Source organism: Gobius niger, assembly GCF_951799975.1.
Source record: "Gobius niger genome assembly, chromosome: 6".
Classification (NCBI taxonomy): domain Eukaryota; kingdom Metazoa; phylum Chordata; class Actinopteri; order Gobiiformes; family Gobiidae; genus Gobius; species Gobius niger.
The window spans coordinates 4410693-4430211 of NC_136857.1; the positions used below are offsets into that span (position 1 = coordinate 4410693).

General features: G+C 40.6%; 1 protein-coding gene across 1 annotated transcript in view; it reads right to left on the bottom strand.

Moving 5' to 3' along the window:
* Window positions 1-779: 779 nt before the first annotated feature.
* slc13a3 (solute carrier family 13 member 3) overlaps window positions 780-19519 on the bottom strand; it is a 30125-nt gene continuing 11385 nt past the window's right edge. Inside the window, exons 5-13 of the mRNA XM_079558809.1 lie at window positions 19301-19477; window positions 16460-16585; window positions 12939-13031; window positions 12748-12852; window positions 10342-10439; window positions 7737-7849; window positions 6130-6291; window positions 4213-4350; window positions 780-1168 (exon numbers count right to left, since the gene is read on the bottom strand). Of these exons, the coding sequence (XP_079414935.1) occupies window positions 992-1168; window positions 4213-4350; window positions 6130-6291; window positions 7737-7849; window positions 10342-10439; window positions 12748-12852; window positions 12939-13031; window positions 16460-16585; window positions 19301-19477 (1189 nt within the window). The 3' untranslated portion in view covers window positions 780-991. The remainder of the gene's footprint in view (window positions 1169-4212; window positions 4351-6129; window positions 6292-7736; window positions 7850-10341; window positions 10440-12747; window positions 12853-12938; window positions 13032-16459; window positions 16586-19300; window positions 19478-19519) is intronic.

Sequence of the window (19519 nt, forward strand, 5' to 3'; positions counted from 1 at the left end):
TTTTGAGGCAGAAACTGGAACATAGGTGAACAGTAAAAAACAATTCATCTTTATGCTTTATTAATATACTCAAACAGTCGTATTGGTAAAACTGCCGAGTCACCCGCAGTTTGTCGTCCTGGTGTTCCGTATTAAACCCCGGTGGACCTTTAGCACTGGGTAACTGCGGCAGACCTTGTGCAGATTAACCATTGAAGTGCGTCTTGTGACTGCGGAGAGTTTTACAACCCAAACAAACATCCAGAGGAATTTATAACCGCAGGCTCCTCCCCTCTGTTGACACTGGGGCCCCGAGAGACTTTTGCGCAACCTTTAAGACGACGACGACGACCGGGTCAGCGATCACGAGGCAGACAGTAGAATGACCACGGGTTTATTTCAAGATTCAGAAAACAGTCAAAATACACATTCATTGGTCAGTGTTGCGCTACCATAAAAATCGAGGTTTAGGTGTAAATGCATTTCACATAACGTCTAAGTTTATTTCCCTGATTCTGATAAACTAAAAAGACTAAAAACGGTTAAATATAACTAAAAAGGTGCAGAGAAAAGAGCAACCTTGTGTTATCTTTTATATATTAGCAGCAGGTATGAAGGTAATCATTATTCACTCAGATTTGACTTTTAAAAACTTACATTCATCGTTATTGTCTTTATAAAGGCACTTGCAGCATATGGCTTTAAAAATCACTTTAAAAACGGCAAACCAAAAAACATACCGACTGGATTTAACAAAGCACATACTAGAGGTAAGAGTTCTGTAAAATCTAATCTTTTTCTGGGCCTGCAGGTAATTATAATATACAATGTTATTTCACAGCTTGGTTAACATGTTAAAACAAACGTAGTAGTAAATTGTCACTAAAGCCAAAGTGTCTTTTGCAGTCGTGACTTTTCTCTGTGGTGTTTTCCATCGAAGGGTTTCACAGTTTTCCCTTCCAGTGTCCGTGAGTGCGTTTAGTGTTGAACCTTTCGCAGTCTCGTTTCTCCATCAGAGTGTGGCGTTGTGGAGGGTTAAAAGCTTCAGGTCGGTCGCCGCTGCCGTCTGGTTGAAGGGATGGGCCCATTCTGGATATGTACTCAGAGAAAACATGGCGCGGCCCCACGTGTTCATGGCCAGAGACACGCACAGGACCCCCAGGATGTTCATGACGAAGCCCGTCTTCACCTGGTGGCACAACAGACATCACTGGTAAATAAAGTTAAAGGGTCAGGCGGCGAGTAGATTTGTCCTAGGATAGTTGGTAGATCAACCAGTCCCAAGTCATGAGAGTGAAACGTCATATCAACCAATCAACTTGACCCTGCCCTAGCCACTAACCTTAAAGAGGGGGTATTATGCTTTTTTCAGTCACATAGCACCAGTCTATATCACACTACAATGATGAGCAAACCTTCTGTTGGTCTGTAAATGCAGTAAATTAGAATAACTGCCTTGTATAAAATGTCTCTCTCAAAATGGCTGTAGTGAATGTCTTGAAATAGGCCTCTGTCTCTTTAAGAACCTCTGAGCCTTTCCGACACGCCCCCTCCACACGCTGTCTGTGGCATCAGTGGGGAGGGGGTTCTGCTGAGGAGCAGTGGTTGGTTACTCGGCTGGTGACGAAAGCTCGGAGGCGTCTCCAGGAGGTGGGGGCGTTCCTAGGAGGACTCAGGCAAACCTATCCCTAAAATGGCCGCCATCAGAGTTTTGACAGATTACTCAGAAATACGCGAATGTGCCAAGGCAACACTTCAGGCATGTTTTTAATGAGGGAGTGACATAATAACATGATGGAAAGCTTGAAAAGGTCAATTTTGCATAATAAGGAGAGTGGGCGGGTGCCAAATCTTCAGTTATTCTCTGATTGGATGATGAATGTCCACCGTTTACAAACAATAGAAGAAACATTTTTGCGGTCAGGTCGACTACACATCAATGCCCACTGGCTGCTCTGCTTTATGCTCACACTAGAGGCCGCCTAAGTGACGTGTTTACCTTAATAAATCCTTTCCGTAGTCCCTGTGGGGGTAATACAAGTGTTTATGGGATGATTGGAGGGTCTTTCATCTCCCCCTGGTGTCTCTGGCCAGAAAACCATGTTTGCAACTTGACTGCCACCGGACCGGAGTCACCAATACACACTAATAGAATCACGAAGAAGAAGCTAACAGGCTAACGGGCAAAGCTAACTGTGGGCTAACGTCACTTTAAACAGTATTTACAGACAAGTTTGAGTGAAAATAAAAATTCATTTAATAATTGGATGCACAATAACCCTCTCTCCCTTCGCCTTTCCTGTCAGCGTAGTATTTACTCTCCAAGACAATTAATAAGTTAAAAAATCGTGCTTGCTACGACACCTGCAGTTGCGCTTATGGCCTCTAGGGGGAAGAGTTACTTAGTACTGCTTAAAAGAATATAATTAAATCACTATTCATAATTTTGGATCACACAGTTTTCGTCGTGGAGGCCGATTTTCATCATTACCAAAACACCCAAGGGCCGAACCTCAACATTCAGCCTAAAGTAAAGAACTATTCTCTACAAATACCAATGTTTTACATCAGTGGTTCCCAAGTGGCAGAGCTTTGGGACCTAAAACTGTAATTTGTCATACATAAAATATTGTATATTTCACACAAGTCTTTGTTGAACAAGCTCTGGATTTCCCTTTAAGACTGAAATTATGATCAAAACAACCCAATAACATTCATTTTTACAGACAGCATGCATTCCATGCAGTTTCAGATGGAAAATATTGAAAAGTTCCCTATAGACTCGCGACCCACTGAAAATGGTTCCGTGACCCACTTTTGGGTCCCGCCAGTAGAGAATCACTGTTTAACATTATATATGACCAAGCGGGATGTTCTGACAGGACATTTTTAAAATAATGACACTTTCTCGCATTTTAAGAGTACTTTAACAAGTATTTGATCTCTTATTTGCATAATAATATTTCTCAAAATCATCTTGGGGGCCAGAGGTTCTGTGCTGGAGGGCCGGATTTGGCCCACGGGCCTGACATTGCCAACCCCTGCTGTACAGTCATACCATCTTTATATATCCGTAACATTCAGCTCATTGGCACTGCATGTTCTGGACTGGCTTTGCTTATCAGCACAACGTAAAACCGAAGATACTTATCTTCCGGACTTGAACAGACCAGCACAAAGTCTTGATTTCTCTGGGTCCGACACTGATGGTAATAAACCTCCAGAACACATCCAGACCCCTGTTTTTCATCGACATGGAAGTGGTGCTGACCAACAGGTAATATCAAACCATTCTGCCAGTCACAGAATGGTACAGATTGTCCTGCTTTGTGTCGTTTCAGCTCGCATGAACCGATAAGAGCCTTTACGATTAAGGAATCAGTATCTGAAGGCTTAGTGTGCTGTGCATGTTTGAAGTTGATAAGAGCAAACAGAACTCCCTGTGCAACTGGAAGGTAACACGACACAGGGACAACATGTTAACTCTTCAACAAAAAACGGTGCAGTCATGTGATTACCATCATCTCTGCGCAGAGCCGTGGGAAGATATTTTAGTTAGGGGGCGCTGAGGGACAAAGTTTACCCCTTAAATACTTTTTCTGTGCATAAATCCGATTCATTAACCTCTTAACTCCCGCCTGAACAGAGAGCATTTTCTCCAGTTCAGCTTTACCCAAATCCTGTAGGCCAGGGTAACACCTCATTTGAAAGAGCTACAAAAAAAAAATAATGGATCATTTTCCTCACATCAGATTTTTTTTTCACTTTTTTTGTTGGGCAGTCATCTCATTTTTGTCAAATTTTCGTGACTTTTTTGTCACTTTTTCGTCAAATTATTCGCATTTTTTTGTCAAATTCGTATCACTTTTTCGTCCACTTTCCCCCAATTTTTTGTCAATTTTTTGTCAATTTTTTGTCACATTTTCATCATTTTTTCGACACTTTTTTCTCACATTTCCATCATTGTTTTCGTCTCAGTTTTGTTGCTATTTTCACACCTTTTTTCCAGAAGCTTTTGGATTGGGGTAAAGCTGGAGAAAATGTGCTCGGTTCAGGTGGGAGTTAAGGGGTTAATATTGCCTGCAGTTCACAAACTATCCACCAGGGGGTGCTGCAGCGCCCTCAGCACCCTGGGTTCCCACGGCCTTGTCTCTGCGCTCCCAAAGTGGAGAGAGTAACGCAGCTCCAACACGGACAAAAACACAGAAAATGAGAGAATGTTTATGAGCTCACCATGTCTTTGACCAAGAGGTGTCCCGACGCGAAGGCGATGGAGTTGGGAGGGGTGGACACTGGCAGCATGAAGGCATAGGAGCATCCCACTGTGGCAGGGATCATGAAGTACAGCGGGTTCACCGAGACTCGAATAGCCTGCACAAAACACTTCATCTGGTAAACTCTTCCACATTTATATCATCTTGTCCAGGGTTTAAGATACGACCAAACAGCACATGAGCTTTAAATGTATTATGATCGAAAAGCATTAAGGCGAAACACTGCAGGTGAACAGGTGTAGATATGCATTGCAAGTTGTCTGTCATTTTCTATTTCAATATAAAAAATAAGGCACAAAAATGGATCGTGCTTATTTATGGTTTTATCTTGTTACATATTAATTACAGAACAAGACTTTTCCAAAGGGGATTTTGTGTTGTATTTGAATAAAGTTGTTGTGAAAAATCTCCCAAGACTGGAGAGTTTGGAGTCTGTGGGCGCTACTAAAGTGTCTGCGTACCCTGGTGTCTGAGTGAGAGTGTGAATGGGTGAGTGGTTCCTAACAGTAAAGCGCTTTGAGAGTGTCTAATGTAGGTGGAAACGCGCTATATAAGTTAAAGACCATTTACCATTAAGGGGAGGTGAGTGTGAGGAAAAGTGATTTTTGAGAAAACGGGACTGAACGTTTTGTAACGTCAGTGCATGCGGCGTTTTTTTGCTGCTGCCGCCTCCAAGCAAGGAAATTACTATGAAAATGCTGAGAGGTGAGTGCTTCAAATGGCTCTTGAGTGATCAAAAAGCTGTATGCAAAACACAGGTGCTCTAGAGCAGGGGGGCCCAAACTTTTTGTCTCCGAGGGCCAAAACGAAAAGGTGCCAAACACGGCCATGTGAACTGTGAAGTGGAAAACTGCAAATAATAATAGTTACCTTTTTTTTTCATTTTTCATTAGGCCACACATTTGCATTTGATTCTATCTATGCAAATGACATGCTTCATTAAAACTAATGTTAACTCTGGCAAAAGCCTAGTTTTGGTCTACAGTGACTTTACCTCATTCATTTGCTCACTCAAAGAAAATGCCACATTAGATCATTTTGAAAGTGTCAGTTCAACATCAACGCTTTAATAAGTAAATTTTTAACTCATACCTTTGTTGATGACAACAACCGTTGCAATAAAAGTTAGAAAACTGTGAAAGTTGATGCTACAACGCTCTGATTGAAAAACACCCAGACGCCACAAGAGTGTTTCCATAAATGTGCGAAAGGAGTGAAACAGCGCCCCCAATTTGTCGCTGGTGGTCAAAACGTGCACTGCATCCATTTTTACCATTGAGAATGGGCCAATGGAAGTGTATGGAACAAATATGGCCCCCGGGCCCCACTTTGGGCACCCCTGCTCTAAAGGAATAGGTCAAAAAGTATGCTAAAATAGAAAAGAGTTTGCTGAACTCATACCATGACTGTGGACGGCAGGAAAGCCAGAGATCCGAGGCACACTGTCGGGATCACTCTCCGATCTCTTGCTTTCCTGCCGTCCAGTCATGGTATGGGTTCAGCAAACGGATTACGGATCATCTCAGGGGCCTTTCGTATTACACATGATACCAAACATGCCAATATCTATGAATGAAAACGGGAAAGATAAGGGAGTGCCGCTGTGTTGTAGTGATTTCCTGAAAAACTAGGGCGAGTCGATAAATGTAGTAAAGTAAGCATTGTAAAAGGGTGAGTTTACTTGGACATTAACTAAAGCATGAAGGGAGAAAAGCAGCTAAAAGTGTCTCCAAAAATGACCCAATGTTCAGCAAATAATCTATAATCAGTTTATAGATTATAGAGGAGCAGCTAACAGTTTATGCTCAACAACATCCAACCTTCGCGGCCTGAAAACGTGAGGAAATGGGGAAACGCAGCTTTAATGTCGTCTCACCAGTTCAGCGATGACGGGTAAAAAGATGATGATGGTGGCGGTGTTGGAGGCGAACTCGGTGAAGCAGGCGAGGAAGGCCGTGATGAGCATCACAGCTGCAGGAGGAGGGACCTGAGCGAGGGGCTGGAGATGTCCCCCGATCCACGAGGCCAGTCCAGACTCCTGCCAAACAACACAGAGCGGGTCAGGAGGGCAGCGTCCCGAACACAGAGCGCAGATGAGAGGGGAACACGAGAAGCTTCAGCGCGAAACAGAGCAAGAGAAGGGTCATAGTAACTTTTGTTGTTATGAGCCAGTGTTGTTTTTGGCCCCTTTAGTTTTAGTCTTAGTCTTTTGGACGAAAATGCTTTTAGGTTTAGTCACATTTTAGTCATTTCAAAATGTGATCGTTTTAGTCACGTTTTAGTCAGACGAAAATTAAAAAGGTTTTTGTCAAGTTTTCGGCGGTTTCATTATGAGAAGTTATAATTAATTTCAGTAAGTTTTGGAAATTGGGATAAATAATAGCTTCTATTGGCTTTTGACAAACAGATGACACCACGATAAGCACTGGCAGAAGTGGCCGACTGAACAGGACTTTTCCCAAAAGCGCCCGCTCTCCTCGTCCTCTGATCGTCGCTTCCAGATTATTATTTTTTTGCCAACAGCGCTGTCTGCACATACGTAGCTACATCAACGTGCTTTCTGCGTTCATACGCCGCGGTATTGAAAACTGTCCTGAGAAACAATAAAGTCCCTGTGACCTGGATGTCAAACGCTCCGAGGAGGATGTGCGCGAGCAGTGACCGCACGCCACGGGGAGAGAGAGGAAGAGCATGAGCAGCACGGCGCCTCCGGGTCACGTTTACCGTGTGTTCTCTCACTCCGCGCACAAACTCTGTGTGTGAACGATCTGACCAAAAACGTTCTCCCATTTTTGTCTCGTCTCATAGACGTAAACTCGTAAACGTCTCGTCATGTTCTAGTCCCCGAAGAAGAAGAAGAAGAAGATCTTTATTTATATAGCGCCTTTCACAGACATGGTCACAAAGCGCTTTACATGAGACAGTTGTACATTCACTCCATACTCGGTTGTGGTAAACTACATTTGTAGCTTCAGTTTCCCCTGGGGGAGACTGACAGAAGCGCTTTCGCGACTACACACTACACTACACTGACACCACCATACATTCACTCACACACATCATTCATCCTGGCCTATTGTGCATGTTTTTAGTGGTAGGGGAAACCGGAGTGCCCGGAGGAAACCTACGCGGACACGGGGAGAACATGCAAATTCCACACAGAAAGACCCGTGCAGGTGGGAATCGAACCCGGACCTTCTAGCTGTGAAGCAGAGCACTAACCGCTGCGCCACCGTGCCGCCCAAAAAAGAGCTCATTTTAGCTCGTCATCGTTACGTTATCGTCATTTAAAAAAGGGGCGTCAACAAAAAGATGTTGTTATCGTCTTCGTTGACGAAAACAACACTGAAATGGTCATGGAGGTTGGGTTATTTCAGCTCACTGTTAGAAAAACAACATTGGTACATTTTGATATCGAGCTTTGCTGCTTTTGAGGAATATTCTTTGTTCAAGCGTGTGTTTTTATGAAATGTGCCTCATTACCTCACAGGCCTTGGCCATAGCGAAGCCTCCTCCCAGCAGCAGAATGATGTTCCAGGGAACTGAGTCCTGCGCTTTCTTCCACGACAAAAGAGGGACGTACGGAGTGTTTGAAGCTGATGAGAAACATTGTCTGATTTAATACATTAAACTGTGTCTGATTCAAAACTGTCCCCCTGAACTTTGTGCGTCCCGTGTTTGTTAGTTCAGCTGGTCGCGCTGTCACTGCCACATGTTTCTGAGACACAAAACATGAGCTGCAGTTTCCTCATTGTTCACGGGGCTCAGGACAGACGTTTGGAAAGTTCATCATGTTGTAGTTTAGACGTAGTTTTATCCATGTCCGAAGCTTAAGTGATTTATTTCTTGTATTTATATAATTAGTTTTAGTTTAGTCTCGGTTCAGGTCCACTTTGGAACTGGTTTGGTTTTTAATATAGTCTGGTTTAGTCTCAGTTCTGTCCTGGTTACGCTTCGGTTCAGTCCTGATTTAGTCCTGGTCTAAGCTTGGTAAAAGGGATATTTCAGGATTTTATACATCGGGCCTAATTTCCTCGTTATCCGGAGTGTTGCTGATTTCTGGATTTCTTTTTGTAATTCATGCAGTTCTTATGTTTGAAGACTTTCGTGGCGCTAGGCTAGTCCGAGGCTAGTGCATGTCTATGGTATCAGCTAGCCTGCATTAAAAACAGTGTGACCCGCTCCACAGAGCACCTGAGGCAAATCACTTAAAACACCAGACTAACCATATAAATGTCTGTCGATTGAGTAATTTTAACCATTTTGCATTTAAAATAGCATTAGTGTCGTGGTTGTATAAGCCAGGGGTTCTCAACCCGGGGGTCGGGACTTCCAAGGGGGACAAATTTGGGGGGGGGGGGGTCGCCAGAGCATATAGATAAAAATATATATTTTACTATTATTATTATTATGGTGTTGTAGCACACATGCTATTTTACCAGGGTGCTATTATTTGTTCTAAATTAGATACATTAGGAGTTCAAGTATCTCGGGGTCTTGTTCTCAGTGAGGGACGGATGGAGCGTGAGATCGACAGACGGGTCGGTGCGGCGTCAGCAGTGATGCGGTCGCTGTATCGGTCTGTCGTGGTGAAGAGGGAGCTGAGTCGGGGCAAAGCTCTCGATTTACCGATCGATCTACGTTCCCACCCTCACCTATGGTCATGAGATTTGGGTAATGACCGAAAGGACAAGATCGCGAATACAAGCGGCCGAAATGAGTTTCCTTCGCAGGGTGGCTGGGCGCACCCTTTGAGATCGGGTGAGGAGCTCAGTTACCCGAGAGGAGCTCGGAGTAGAGTCGCTGCTCCTCCACGTCGAAAGGAGCAGCTGAGGTGGCTCGGGCATCTGTTCCGGATGCCTCCTGGTCGCCTCCCGCGGGAGGTGTTCCAGGCATGTCCCATTGGGAGGAGGCCTCGTGGAAGGCCCAGGACACGCTGGTGGGACTATGTCTCCGAGCTGGCCTGGTGTCGCCTCGGGGTCAGAACAGCTGGAGGAGGTGTGGCCTCGGGGTCAGAACAGCTGGAGGAGGTGTGTGTGGATCGGGAAGTTTGGGCATCTCTTCTGAGACTGCTGCCCCCGCGACCCGGCCCCGGATAAAGCGGAAGAAAATGGATGGATGGATGCATTTTATGTTAGCCATTGTTTTTTCTTTGGTTTTTAAGAATTATATAGGTTAATGTCCCTGTTTTTCCAATGGTCTGACCCAGGCGGGGGTCATGATCCTAATGAACGGGATCGCGGCTCCAAAAGGTTGAGAACTACTATAAGCTATGCAGCGGCGGAGTGATCTGCTAGAAAATAGTCCCTCAAAATGCGATCATTCATGTGATGCAGGTCAGTTATATTCCAAAAATTATTCTATGGACAGACGTTTATATGGTTAGTCTGGTGTTATCAGTGATTTGCTTCAGGTGCTCTGTGGGGTCACACTGTTTTTAATGCAGGCTAGCTGATACCATAGAAATGCGCTAGCCTTGCACTAGCCTAACGCCACGAAACTCTTCAAACATAAGAACCGCATGAATTACAAAAAAAATATCTCCAGAAATCAGCAACACTCTGGATAACTAGGAAACAAGGCCCTGTGTGACAAATCCTGAAACATCCCTTTAACTTCTGGTTTTATCTACTTCTAGACGTAAATTTAGAAATAGTCTTTCTTTAGACCATTTTTTCCTGGTTTGTAAAATCTGAGTTTCTCCAGCCTTTCAGACTCAAAAGTCCAACAGATTACTGTAATCACACAGAGAACGTACAGTCTCAGCCGCCTAAGCTGCATCATTAACATTCCCCAGAACATTTCAAGCTTTTAACAACAAAATAATTACACAATATAATCAAAACGCTTGTTAATTGCTTCATCATTGATCTATTAACTCAGCAGCCTTTTCACATAAAGTACAGCCTCAGAGAATATGTGGGGTTACGATCATTGTCTTTAACAGCTAAATTTGATGTATAGACTTAACCAGGTAAAACGTGAGAACTTACCCAGAGTAAACCAGATCTATCGCAGGTATAGACTTAAAATACCTGAGCACAACAGAACCTGAACCACAAAACATCAAATATAACATGATCCTCACCGTGAGGGTCAAACCACCATCGCAGAGAGGGTTTTTGTGACGGGAAGAAGAACAGTATGGACACAATGATGACTCCGGTGACGGCGTCTGAAACGTAGCTACAAGAACAAAGACGATTCATTCATGAGCTGCAGGGATGAAATATAACGTCAAGTCAACCAGGAAGACCGTGTTCCTGTCGGTCACTATTACTTTAACCCTTTATCGCCATATTTGAGTCCTCTACATATACGTATACAATCACATACTTCCATGCACCAGGGGTCAGGAATTTATGCCCCGGAGTGAAACTACTGAGAAATCTAAAATGGCTGCCCGGACTCTGATAGAGTGTTTGAAAGGATTTGAATTTTGCAAAACGTTTCGTACAAATCGTTACTGATACATCAAAAGGAATGTTTAGAGCTGGGGTTGGCAACGTCAGGCCTGGGGACCAAATTCGGCCCTCCAGCATAACTTGGGGAGGAATTTTGAACAGTGTTAATATTGACAACATATTTCATTTTAGTTTTAGTCTAGTCTTTTAAAATGTAATCGAGATTTAGACAAAAAAAGCGTTTCAATTTTAGTCTAGTTTTAATTTAGTCGACTTTGCATTTATAATATTCATTATAATCATATTAAATCATGGTCCTCAACTTCATGGAGCTGCTTCCACATGAATAAAGCACAAACCTGTTCATATGACAGTGAATTTAAATGATCTGAGGCTCTTTCAGATCAGGTCAATACAAGTTTGGATGATTTTAGTCTCTCCTTTTCATTTTTATTTAGTCTTATTTTAGTCGACTAAAATATCTGGACATTTTAGTCATAGTTTTAGTCTCATGAACAACTTTTAATTTACTTTTAGTCCAATTTTAGTCGTCAAAAATATCACTGACTAAAATTAAGACTAAATATTTTAGTCGACGAAATTAACACTGATTTTGAAGAAACATTTATTCATAAATCAGAGATCAAATACGTGAAAAGGATTCTAAAATGTGGAAAATACTGTCAATATTTTCACATTCTCAGCAAAATTCTCAGTAGGTCATAAGCTAGTGATATACTGTAGGTCATTTGCACATCTGTCCATTGGAATGTATTGCATTTTAAGACATTTAATAAAGAAACATACAATCTCTCTCTCTCTCTCTTCATTACATAAATAATTTAATTGTGTTATTGACACAATTATGTATATTAAGCTCTCATTGGGGGTAAGAGATTAATATACATATATAATGAGCCAAGCACATTCTCCAGTTTGCCATTACCCAAATCTAAAAGCTTCTTGAAAAGTAAAAAAAAAAACAATACAGCATCAAAACACACAAAAAAAACCTAAAAGTGACACAAAAAAAAGCAACAAATATTTTTTGTGACATTTTTGCCACTTTTTCATCATTGTCAATTTTTTGTCAAATTGTTTGTAAATGTTTTGTCACATGTCTTTTTTCGTCAAATTTTTATAAAATTTTTGCCACTTTTTCATCATTATTTCATCATTTTTTGTCAGTTTTTTGCCACTTTTTTGTTATTTTTCGTCAATTTTTTGTCAATTTTTTGTCAATTTTTCGTCATTTTTTTGTCATTTTCTGTCATTTTTTGTCAATTGATTAGTAGATTTTTGTCACATTTTTGTCATTTTTTTTGGTACATTTTCTGTACATTTTTGTTACATGCCATTACCCAAATCTAAAAGCTTCTTGAAAATTAAAAAAATAAATAAAGAATCAAAAACAAGACAAAAACAAGGATGAAACACACACAAAAAAACATAAAAGTGACCAAAAAAAGCAACAAAAACACGACAACAAAAAAAACCTATGGAAAAAGTGGCAAAAAATTTGACAAAAGAGCAACAAATAAATAAATAAAAAGATGGAAAAAGGGGCAAAAATGCAACAACGACGCAAGTAAAAAGATCTGTTTTGTTCTTAGCTTTCAAAATGAGATGTTACACTGGCCTATAGCTCTCCAGTCAAGAAACCTTTAGATTTGGGTAAGGCCGGCCGAACTGGAGAAAATGCATTGGGCTAAAAGTTAAAAAAAATGAAAAAAATCAGCTTTTCAAGAAATATTCTATGGGTGTTTTAAATGTTTTTTTGTTCTCACACAAATGCCTGATGTAGCAAAACAAATATTCATATAAATTTAAGTTTGTCAGAAGGTTCAATAAACAATTCAGTAAAAAAAACGGAAACAAAATAATAATAATAATAATAATATTACTGTAATTGATAAACGTTTATGTTGATGTATGATGGAGTGATTTGATCTGCTTTCTTGTAATTTTATGCCACTGTGAAGCCCTTTGATTTGCCCCTGTATGATTTTGTGCTTTACAAATAAACTTCCCTTTTGTTACTCTGTGTTTGATCAGTTTCTACAGGTTGAATTAAAGATGTTTGTTCTTACCCCTTTTTAAAAAACACCGACCAACCGGTGACAAACTTGGGATCTCTTGTGAACAGGAGAATCGCAAACAGCACGAAAAAGAAAGAAATCGCTCCTTCCGCAAAACTGGAAAAGATGAAACCGGAGTTAGTGAAGAGACTTGTGATGTGCATTCACTGCAGCCGGATGTGAAGACATACAGGAGTCCTCACTTTATGGGCCCGAGCTTCTTATAATCCTCCACGATCATGGCTTTGGCTCTGGCCTCGGCCTTTGCCCTGTAGTCGTTCCTCTTGTAGCACAAGCTGTGGAGAGAATACAGGAGAAATATGAGGAGGAGTTTCCAAATACATAAGGCTGTGTCCACATCCAGTAATCTGAATAATGATAATAAATCGGCTGCTGTGATCACATGAGTGGGGCACTTTGGCACTTTGTCATTTTTTTGTCCTTTGTCAATTGATTTGTAAAAGGTTTGTCACATTGTCATTTTTTTGTGTGTGACATTTTTGCCACTTTTTAATCATTTTTTGGCAATTTTTTGGCAGTTTTATACATTTTTTGAGAGTTTTTTGTCAAATTGTTTGTAAATGTTTTGTCAATTTTTGTAACATTTGTCCTTTGTCAAATTTGTATCACATTTTTGCCACTTTTTCATTATTTTTTGTAAATTTTGCCACTTTATTTTTTCGTCAATTTTTTGTTATTTTTGGTAAATTTTGCCACTTTTTAAAGTGGCAAAATTTTTAGTAAATTTTGCCACTTTATTTTTTCGTCAATTTTTTGTCATTTTTGGTAAATTTTTGTGACATTTTTGCCACTTTTTCATCATTTTTGGTAAATTTTGCCACTTTATTTTTTCGTCAATTTTTTGTCATTTTTGGTAAATTTTTGTGACATTTTTGCCACTTTTTCATCATTTTTTGTAAATTTTGCCACTTTATTATTTTGTCAATTTTTTGTCATTTTTGGTAAATTTTTGTGACATTTTTGCCACTTTTTCATCATTTTTTCATCATGTTTTGTCAATTTTTTGCCACTTTATTTTTTCGTCAATTTTTTGTAAAATTTGTCATTTTTTTGCCTCTGTCATTTTTTTTGCCCTTTTTTGTTAATTGATGTGTGCATTTTTTTTGTCACATTTTTGTAACATTTTTGTCAATTTTTGTGACATTTTTTTGTCAGTTTTTTGTCAGTTTTACATAAGTAATAAGTCAGTAATACATAAGGTTGTGTCCACATCCAGTAATTTGAATGATAATAAATCGGCTGTTATGATCACACGAGTGGGGCACCGTTTTTAAAGAGTGGGCAGGTATTTGGTAATAATCTCAAACACATCGTTGGTTAGAAAACACAATATTGATCTAAAACAGTTGATCCAATCACGTCGGGCTCTATTCACCTTATTCCGGAGGCTCGCGTGGGCACCGCCATTAACCTCTGAACTCCCGCCTGAACCGAGAGCATTTTCACCAGTTCAGCTTTACCTAAATCCTGTAGGCCAGTGTAACGCCTCATTTGAAAGCTAAGATCTACAAAACTCATCTGAATGGATCTTTTTTTATCAGATTTTTTTTCCATCATTTTTTGGGGGCGTTTCAACTCATTTTTGTAAATTTTTTGTCAAATTTGTCCTTTTTTGTCAAATTTGTGTCACATTTTTGCCACTTTTTCATCATGTTTTGTCAATTTTTTGCCACATTTTTGTTATTTTTTCGTCAATTTGTCATTTTTTTTGACACTGTCATTTTTTTGTCCTTTTTTGTCAATTTGTAAAAAATTTGTCACGTCATTTTTTTGTACATTTTTGTGACATTTTTGCCACTTATCATTTTTTTGTCCATTTTTTGTCAATTTTTGTCATTTTTTTGTCAAATTGTTTGTAAATGTTTTGTCACTGTTATTTTTTCGTACATTTTTTGTAAATTTTTCGTCATTTTTTGTCAGTGTCATTTTTTTGTCCTTTTTTGTCAATTGATTTGTACATATGTCACATTTTTGTCATTTTTTTGTAAATATTTGTAAATTTTTGTGACATTTTAGCCAATTTTTCATCATTTTTTGTCAATTTTTTGCTTTAGGAGCAGTGGTTGGTTACTCGGCTGGTGACGAAAGCTCCTGGAGACGTCTCCAGGAGGTGGGGGCGTTCCTAGGAGGACTCAGGCAAACCTATCCCTAAAATGGCCGCCATCAGAGTTTTTACAGATTACTCAAAAATACGTGAATGTGCCAAGGCAACACTTCAGGCATGTTTTTAATGAGGGAATGACATAATAACATGATGGAAAGCTTGAAAAAGTCCATTTTGCTTAATACCCCCCCTTTAAGCTCCTGCTTGACGGCATTTCGGATGCAAATTCACACCTTTTTGAGTGACAGGGCAGGATTTTAGAGGCAGTTGTGGTGAACAGGTCTGAGCTAAACTCTGTTTAGTCCATTTAATAGTGTTGAAAATACTATGTTGCAAGTAGTGTAAGTGTGATCTATACAACTAAACACGGCTGCAAGAATACAGTGGGCCTGATCTTGACGATAGCGTGACATTTTGCGCCCAGCAGGAACGCGGCCGGGCGAGGAGTTGTGGGGGAGTGGGGGGTGAACATGTGCATTTGTTTTGTTTCGCGTTTAGCTCACGATGGGGTAAATAAAGTTTTAGTTTGACCTGTGAGACCCGAAGGCTTAAGAAAGAATGTGCAATGTAAACGAGGAAATGAACGTCAGCGGTGCCATCAGAGCAGGCACCTCCTCTTCTGACGCCCCCTCACAAGTGGTGGAGGCGCCCGTCCCTGGCCCAGTGACTCTTATGAAAAATTATTTGATATTTTGTTTCTTTCTGAACAATTTAAAGCAGTACTAAGCAACATTTGCCCCTAGAGGCCATAAGCGCAACTGCAGGTGTCGTAGCATGTTGCGATTTTTTTACTTATTAATTGTCTTGGAGAGTAAATACTACGCTGACGGAAAAGGCGAAGGGACAGAGGGATATTGTACATCCAAACATACGCTCAAACTTGGCTGTAAATACTGTTTAACCTCCCGCCTGAACAGAGAGCATTTTCTCCAGTTCAGCTTTACCCAAATCCTGTAGGCCAGTGTAACACCTCATTTGAAAGCTAAGATCTACAAAACTCATCTAAATGGATCTTATTCCTCACGTCATCAGATTTTTTTCCATCTTTTTTGGTGGGGTTTTCAACTCATTTTGTAACTTTTTTGTCATTTTTAAAAAAATCAATTTTGTGTCTTTTTTTAATCAATTTTTTGTTATTTTTTTGTCATATTTTTTGTCTTTTTTTAATCATTTTTTGTCATTTTTTGTCTTTTTTTGTCTTTTTTTTAATCAATTTTTCGTCATTTTTTGTCATTTTGTGTCACATTTTTTCATCACTTTTTTGTCAAAGTTTTCTCACTTTTTTGTCACATTTCCATTATTGTTTTCATCTCAGTTCTGTTGCTATTTTCACACCTTTTTTCTAGAAGCTTTTGGATTGGGGTAAAGCCAAACTGGAGAAAATGTGCTCGGTTCAGGTGGGAGTAAAGGGGTTAAAGTGGTGCTAGCCCAACATGTTAGCTTCTTCTTCGTGATTCCATTAGTGTGTATTGCTTGCTCCGGTCCGGTGGCAGACACCTTTTTCATTATTGGCTGAAATGTTGTTCCAAATTGAAACTAAAGACGCGTACAAGTTTACGGTATCACATGATCACAACCTGCTGAAAGAGCAAATGTTACCGTGTGTTCAGGCCCCCGTAGAGAAACGCGATCCAGAGCCAGCCCACGACCAGGAACAGCAGCATGAGCGGGAACGCGAAAGCAAACCAAGAGCCGAAGTTGATGACATCACAGTCCGGAAAGTAGCTGCAACACATGTGAAGTAAAAGGGCTGCACAATATATCGGCAAATGACCATAATCGCAATATTAGCAATAACCAGATAACTAGAAGATGCACCTGGATGTAACTAACTGTTCTGATCTGCTGCAGTCGGTCAGGTCTAGGTTCAGCAACACTATGAGCCCAAAGAAAAAAAACAGCTGAACATCCTGAATGACCAGGGTATTCCATCCTGATGGCACAGGCATACCGTAAATGCTCTAATATAGGCCGGGGCCTTTATTTACTCAAGGGCATCTGGGACCAGGCCTTTATTGGAACCAGGCCACAATTAGAGACAGGCCTTTATTTCTATTTGAGCAAAACGGACGACCAGGAAAACAAAGAAAAACGAGATTTGTGTCCATTGGCGCCTAAAATATTAGGTTCATTTATTAATGAACATTTCAAACCCTCTCCCAGCGGCTGGAACATTGACGCCTTTTATTTTGTCGGGACAACAGGAAGTGTTTCGTTGCTGTTAGCGGAGCTTTGACATCAATGTCACTGCAGGTTTCTGTTTCGTTTTTACAGCAGACCGGATTATTTGTTGTTATCTCGTGTAAAACACAACTTTTGTTGCTTGCCCTGTTTCCAAATATAGTCACAGGAGGTTTGAAAAGTGGCTAAATCTGTGTCAAAGTTACGCTCGGATCAGCTCCTCCACAGCGTCCCCCTCGGCCCGGGTTCCCGTTTGTTACTTTCTGCACATGAGTTTTGATTTACACCAGTATGAGACAAATTCCTAACATGGGAAATATTTCTACTGCTATAGTTTCTAATAAAAGCCCCGGCCTGTTTTAGAGACCGGCTTTAATTTGCCTCCACCAGCCGCGAACCCGGCCTCTGTTAGAGACCGGGCCGCTAATGGAATACAGGCCAGTATTAGAGCATTTACGGTATTCCAAGATGACATTCGTGGGGCTCACATTGTGAAAGAGCGGTTTATGGAGCATGAGAGGTAATTTTCACACATGGATCGGCCGCCACAGAATCCAGGTCTTAACCCCATTGAGAATCTTTGGGATGTGCTGGAGAAGCCCCGCCCATCATCAATGCAAGATCTTGGAGAGAAATCAATGCAACACTGGCTCTATTGACATTGCAGAAGCTCATTGAAACAATGCCACTGCTGTGACCAAAGCTAAAAGGCGCTACAACAACATTTTTGTTTGTGAGACGACTTTTTTTCTGGTCAGGCCAAGACTTTCCATCTGACTGATTTATAATTCCTTTTGCTACGATAATCTTCCAAATCTACTTCGAATTTAACCTTGTTTGGACCCGATTTAAGGCTTAAGGGTAAGAGGTTAAAGCCTAAACCAGGGTCTCCAACCTTTTTACCCGGCGAGCTGCTTTTACACAATATGAACATCAGAGAGATACTCATGTTCAAAAGCAACTGAAAAATGCAACTCAGGTGGAGTTCATCCAGAAGAATTATTTGCCAAGATAGATACAGACGGCATCTCGTCATAGAAGGAGGCGTGGCCTCGCCATGGGTGATAATAGAATAATTTGGGAAACTCAATTTTCCACTTTTTTTAGCCATTTTCTGGTGGAATGTGAACTTATCGCATACAAATAAAGTCCAGTGTAAATCGGGCCCATATGGATATTTTCTCACAGCAGATTGTTCTGTAGAAGTGAAAAAATGGCAGTTGTAGCTAGCACTAGCTAACCATTAGCATTAGCCCGATGCTAACATGTAGCATCAAGTTAGCATTCTCCGTTATTCATGTATTTATGGGCTGTTGAACCACTTTGCTCCTCCCCATGTCTTTGTATCTTTATTTAGTAGAAACTATATTCATAATTCAGCATTTGTTAAAGTAGTTTTTGAATAATTAGAGAAAGTTTAGATTTCTTCAAAATTGTTCCCCCCCCTTAACTGTTTTCAAACATGACCATATATGGGCGATTCCAGAGATACCGTCTGTATCTATGGTTTTCAAAGAAAGTGACTTGAGTTTAGTCGTTATACTTTACTATATTGAACCAACTGTTACAGATTGTGTTCAGCAGGTTCAGAACAAACAGAAAATGCATCTAAAATTTGAGTTATCAAAGCATGTAGAGATGTAGAAAGTCTTTGGCGAGCGACTGGTTGGAGATAAAAAGGCTCATTCATACTTCACAAGACGCAAGAACTTCTTGTTCTTGCACCCTGAGACGCAAGAACAAGAAGTTCTTCTTGTGAAGTATGAATGAGCCTTTAGGCTTTAACCTCTTACCCCTGAAATGAGCGCATTTTCTCCAGTTGGCTTTACCCAAATCTAAGAGCTTCTCTACTAGAGACCAACAGTGTAATGCCTCATTTGAAAGCTAAGACCTAGAAAAGTGATCATAACTTTTTTTGTCACGTTGTCGCCGCATTTATGTCACATTTTAGAAGCGTTTGACATGTTTTTCTTTTTGTTGAGTTTTTGTCACGTTTTTGTCGTTATTTTACTTTATTCAAAAAGCTTTTAGATTTGGGTAAAGCAAAACTGGAGAATGGAATGTGCTCGGTTCATGTGGGTGTTAAGAGGTTACATTATAATATAAATAGCGTTAGACTTTATTCATTAAAATCGCATAGTCACAATATAGAATGCAGTTGTGGAATATTACCTTTATCCATGTTTGCAGCCATGATCATTACAGCCATACGTGAGAACTGTACTTCTCAAAGCTCGACAGAGGAACACGCCTGGTTACCTCTTGAGTTGTCCGATCAGGATGAGGTTGGGCGCGGTGCCGGTCAGCGTGGCGGTGCCCCCGATGCTGGCCGCGTACGGGATGCAGATCAGGAACCCTTTCCAAACCTTGAGCTGGTACTGGGCCTCGGTCTGGATCTCCTCTGCGGTCCGGGTTTCAATGGGCTCACTGTCCACGCTGGACGCAAAAACAAACTGCACTTTTTCAAAGAACAACAAA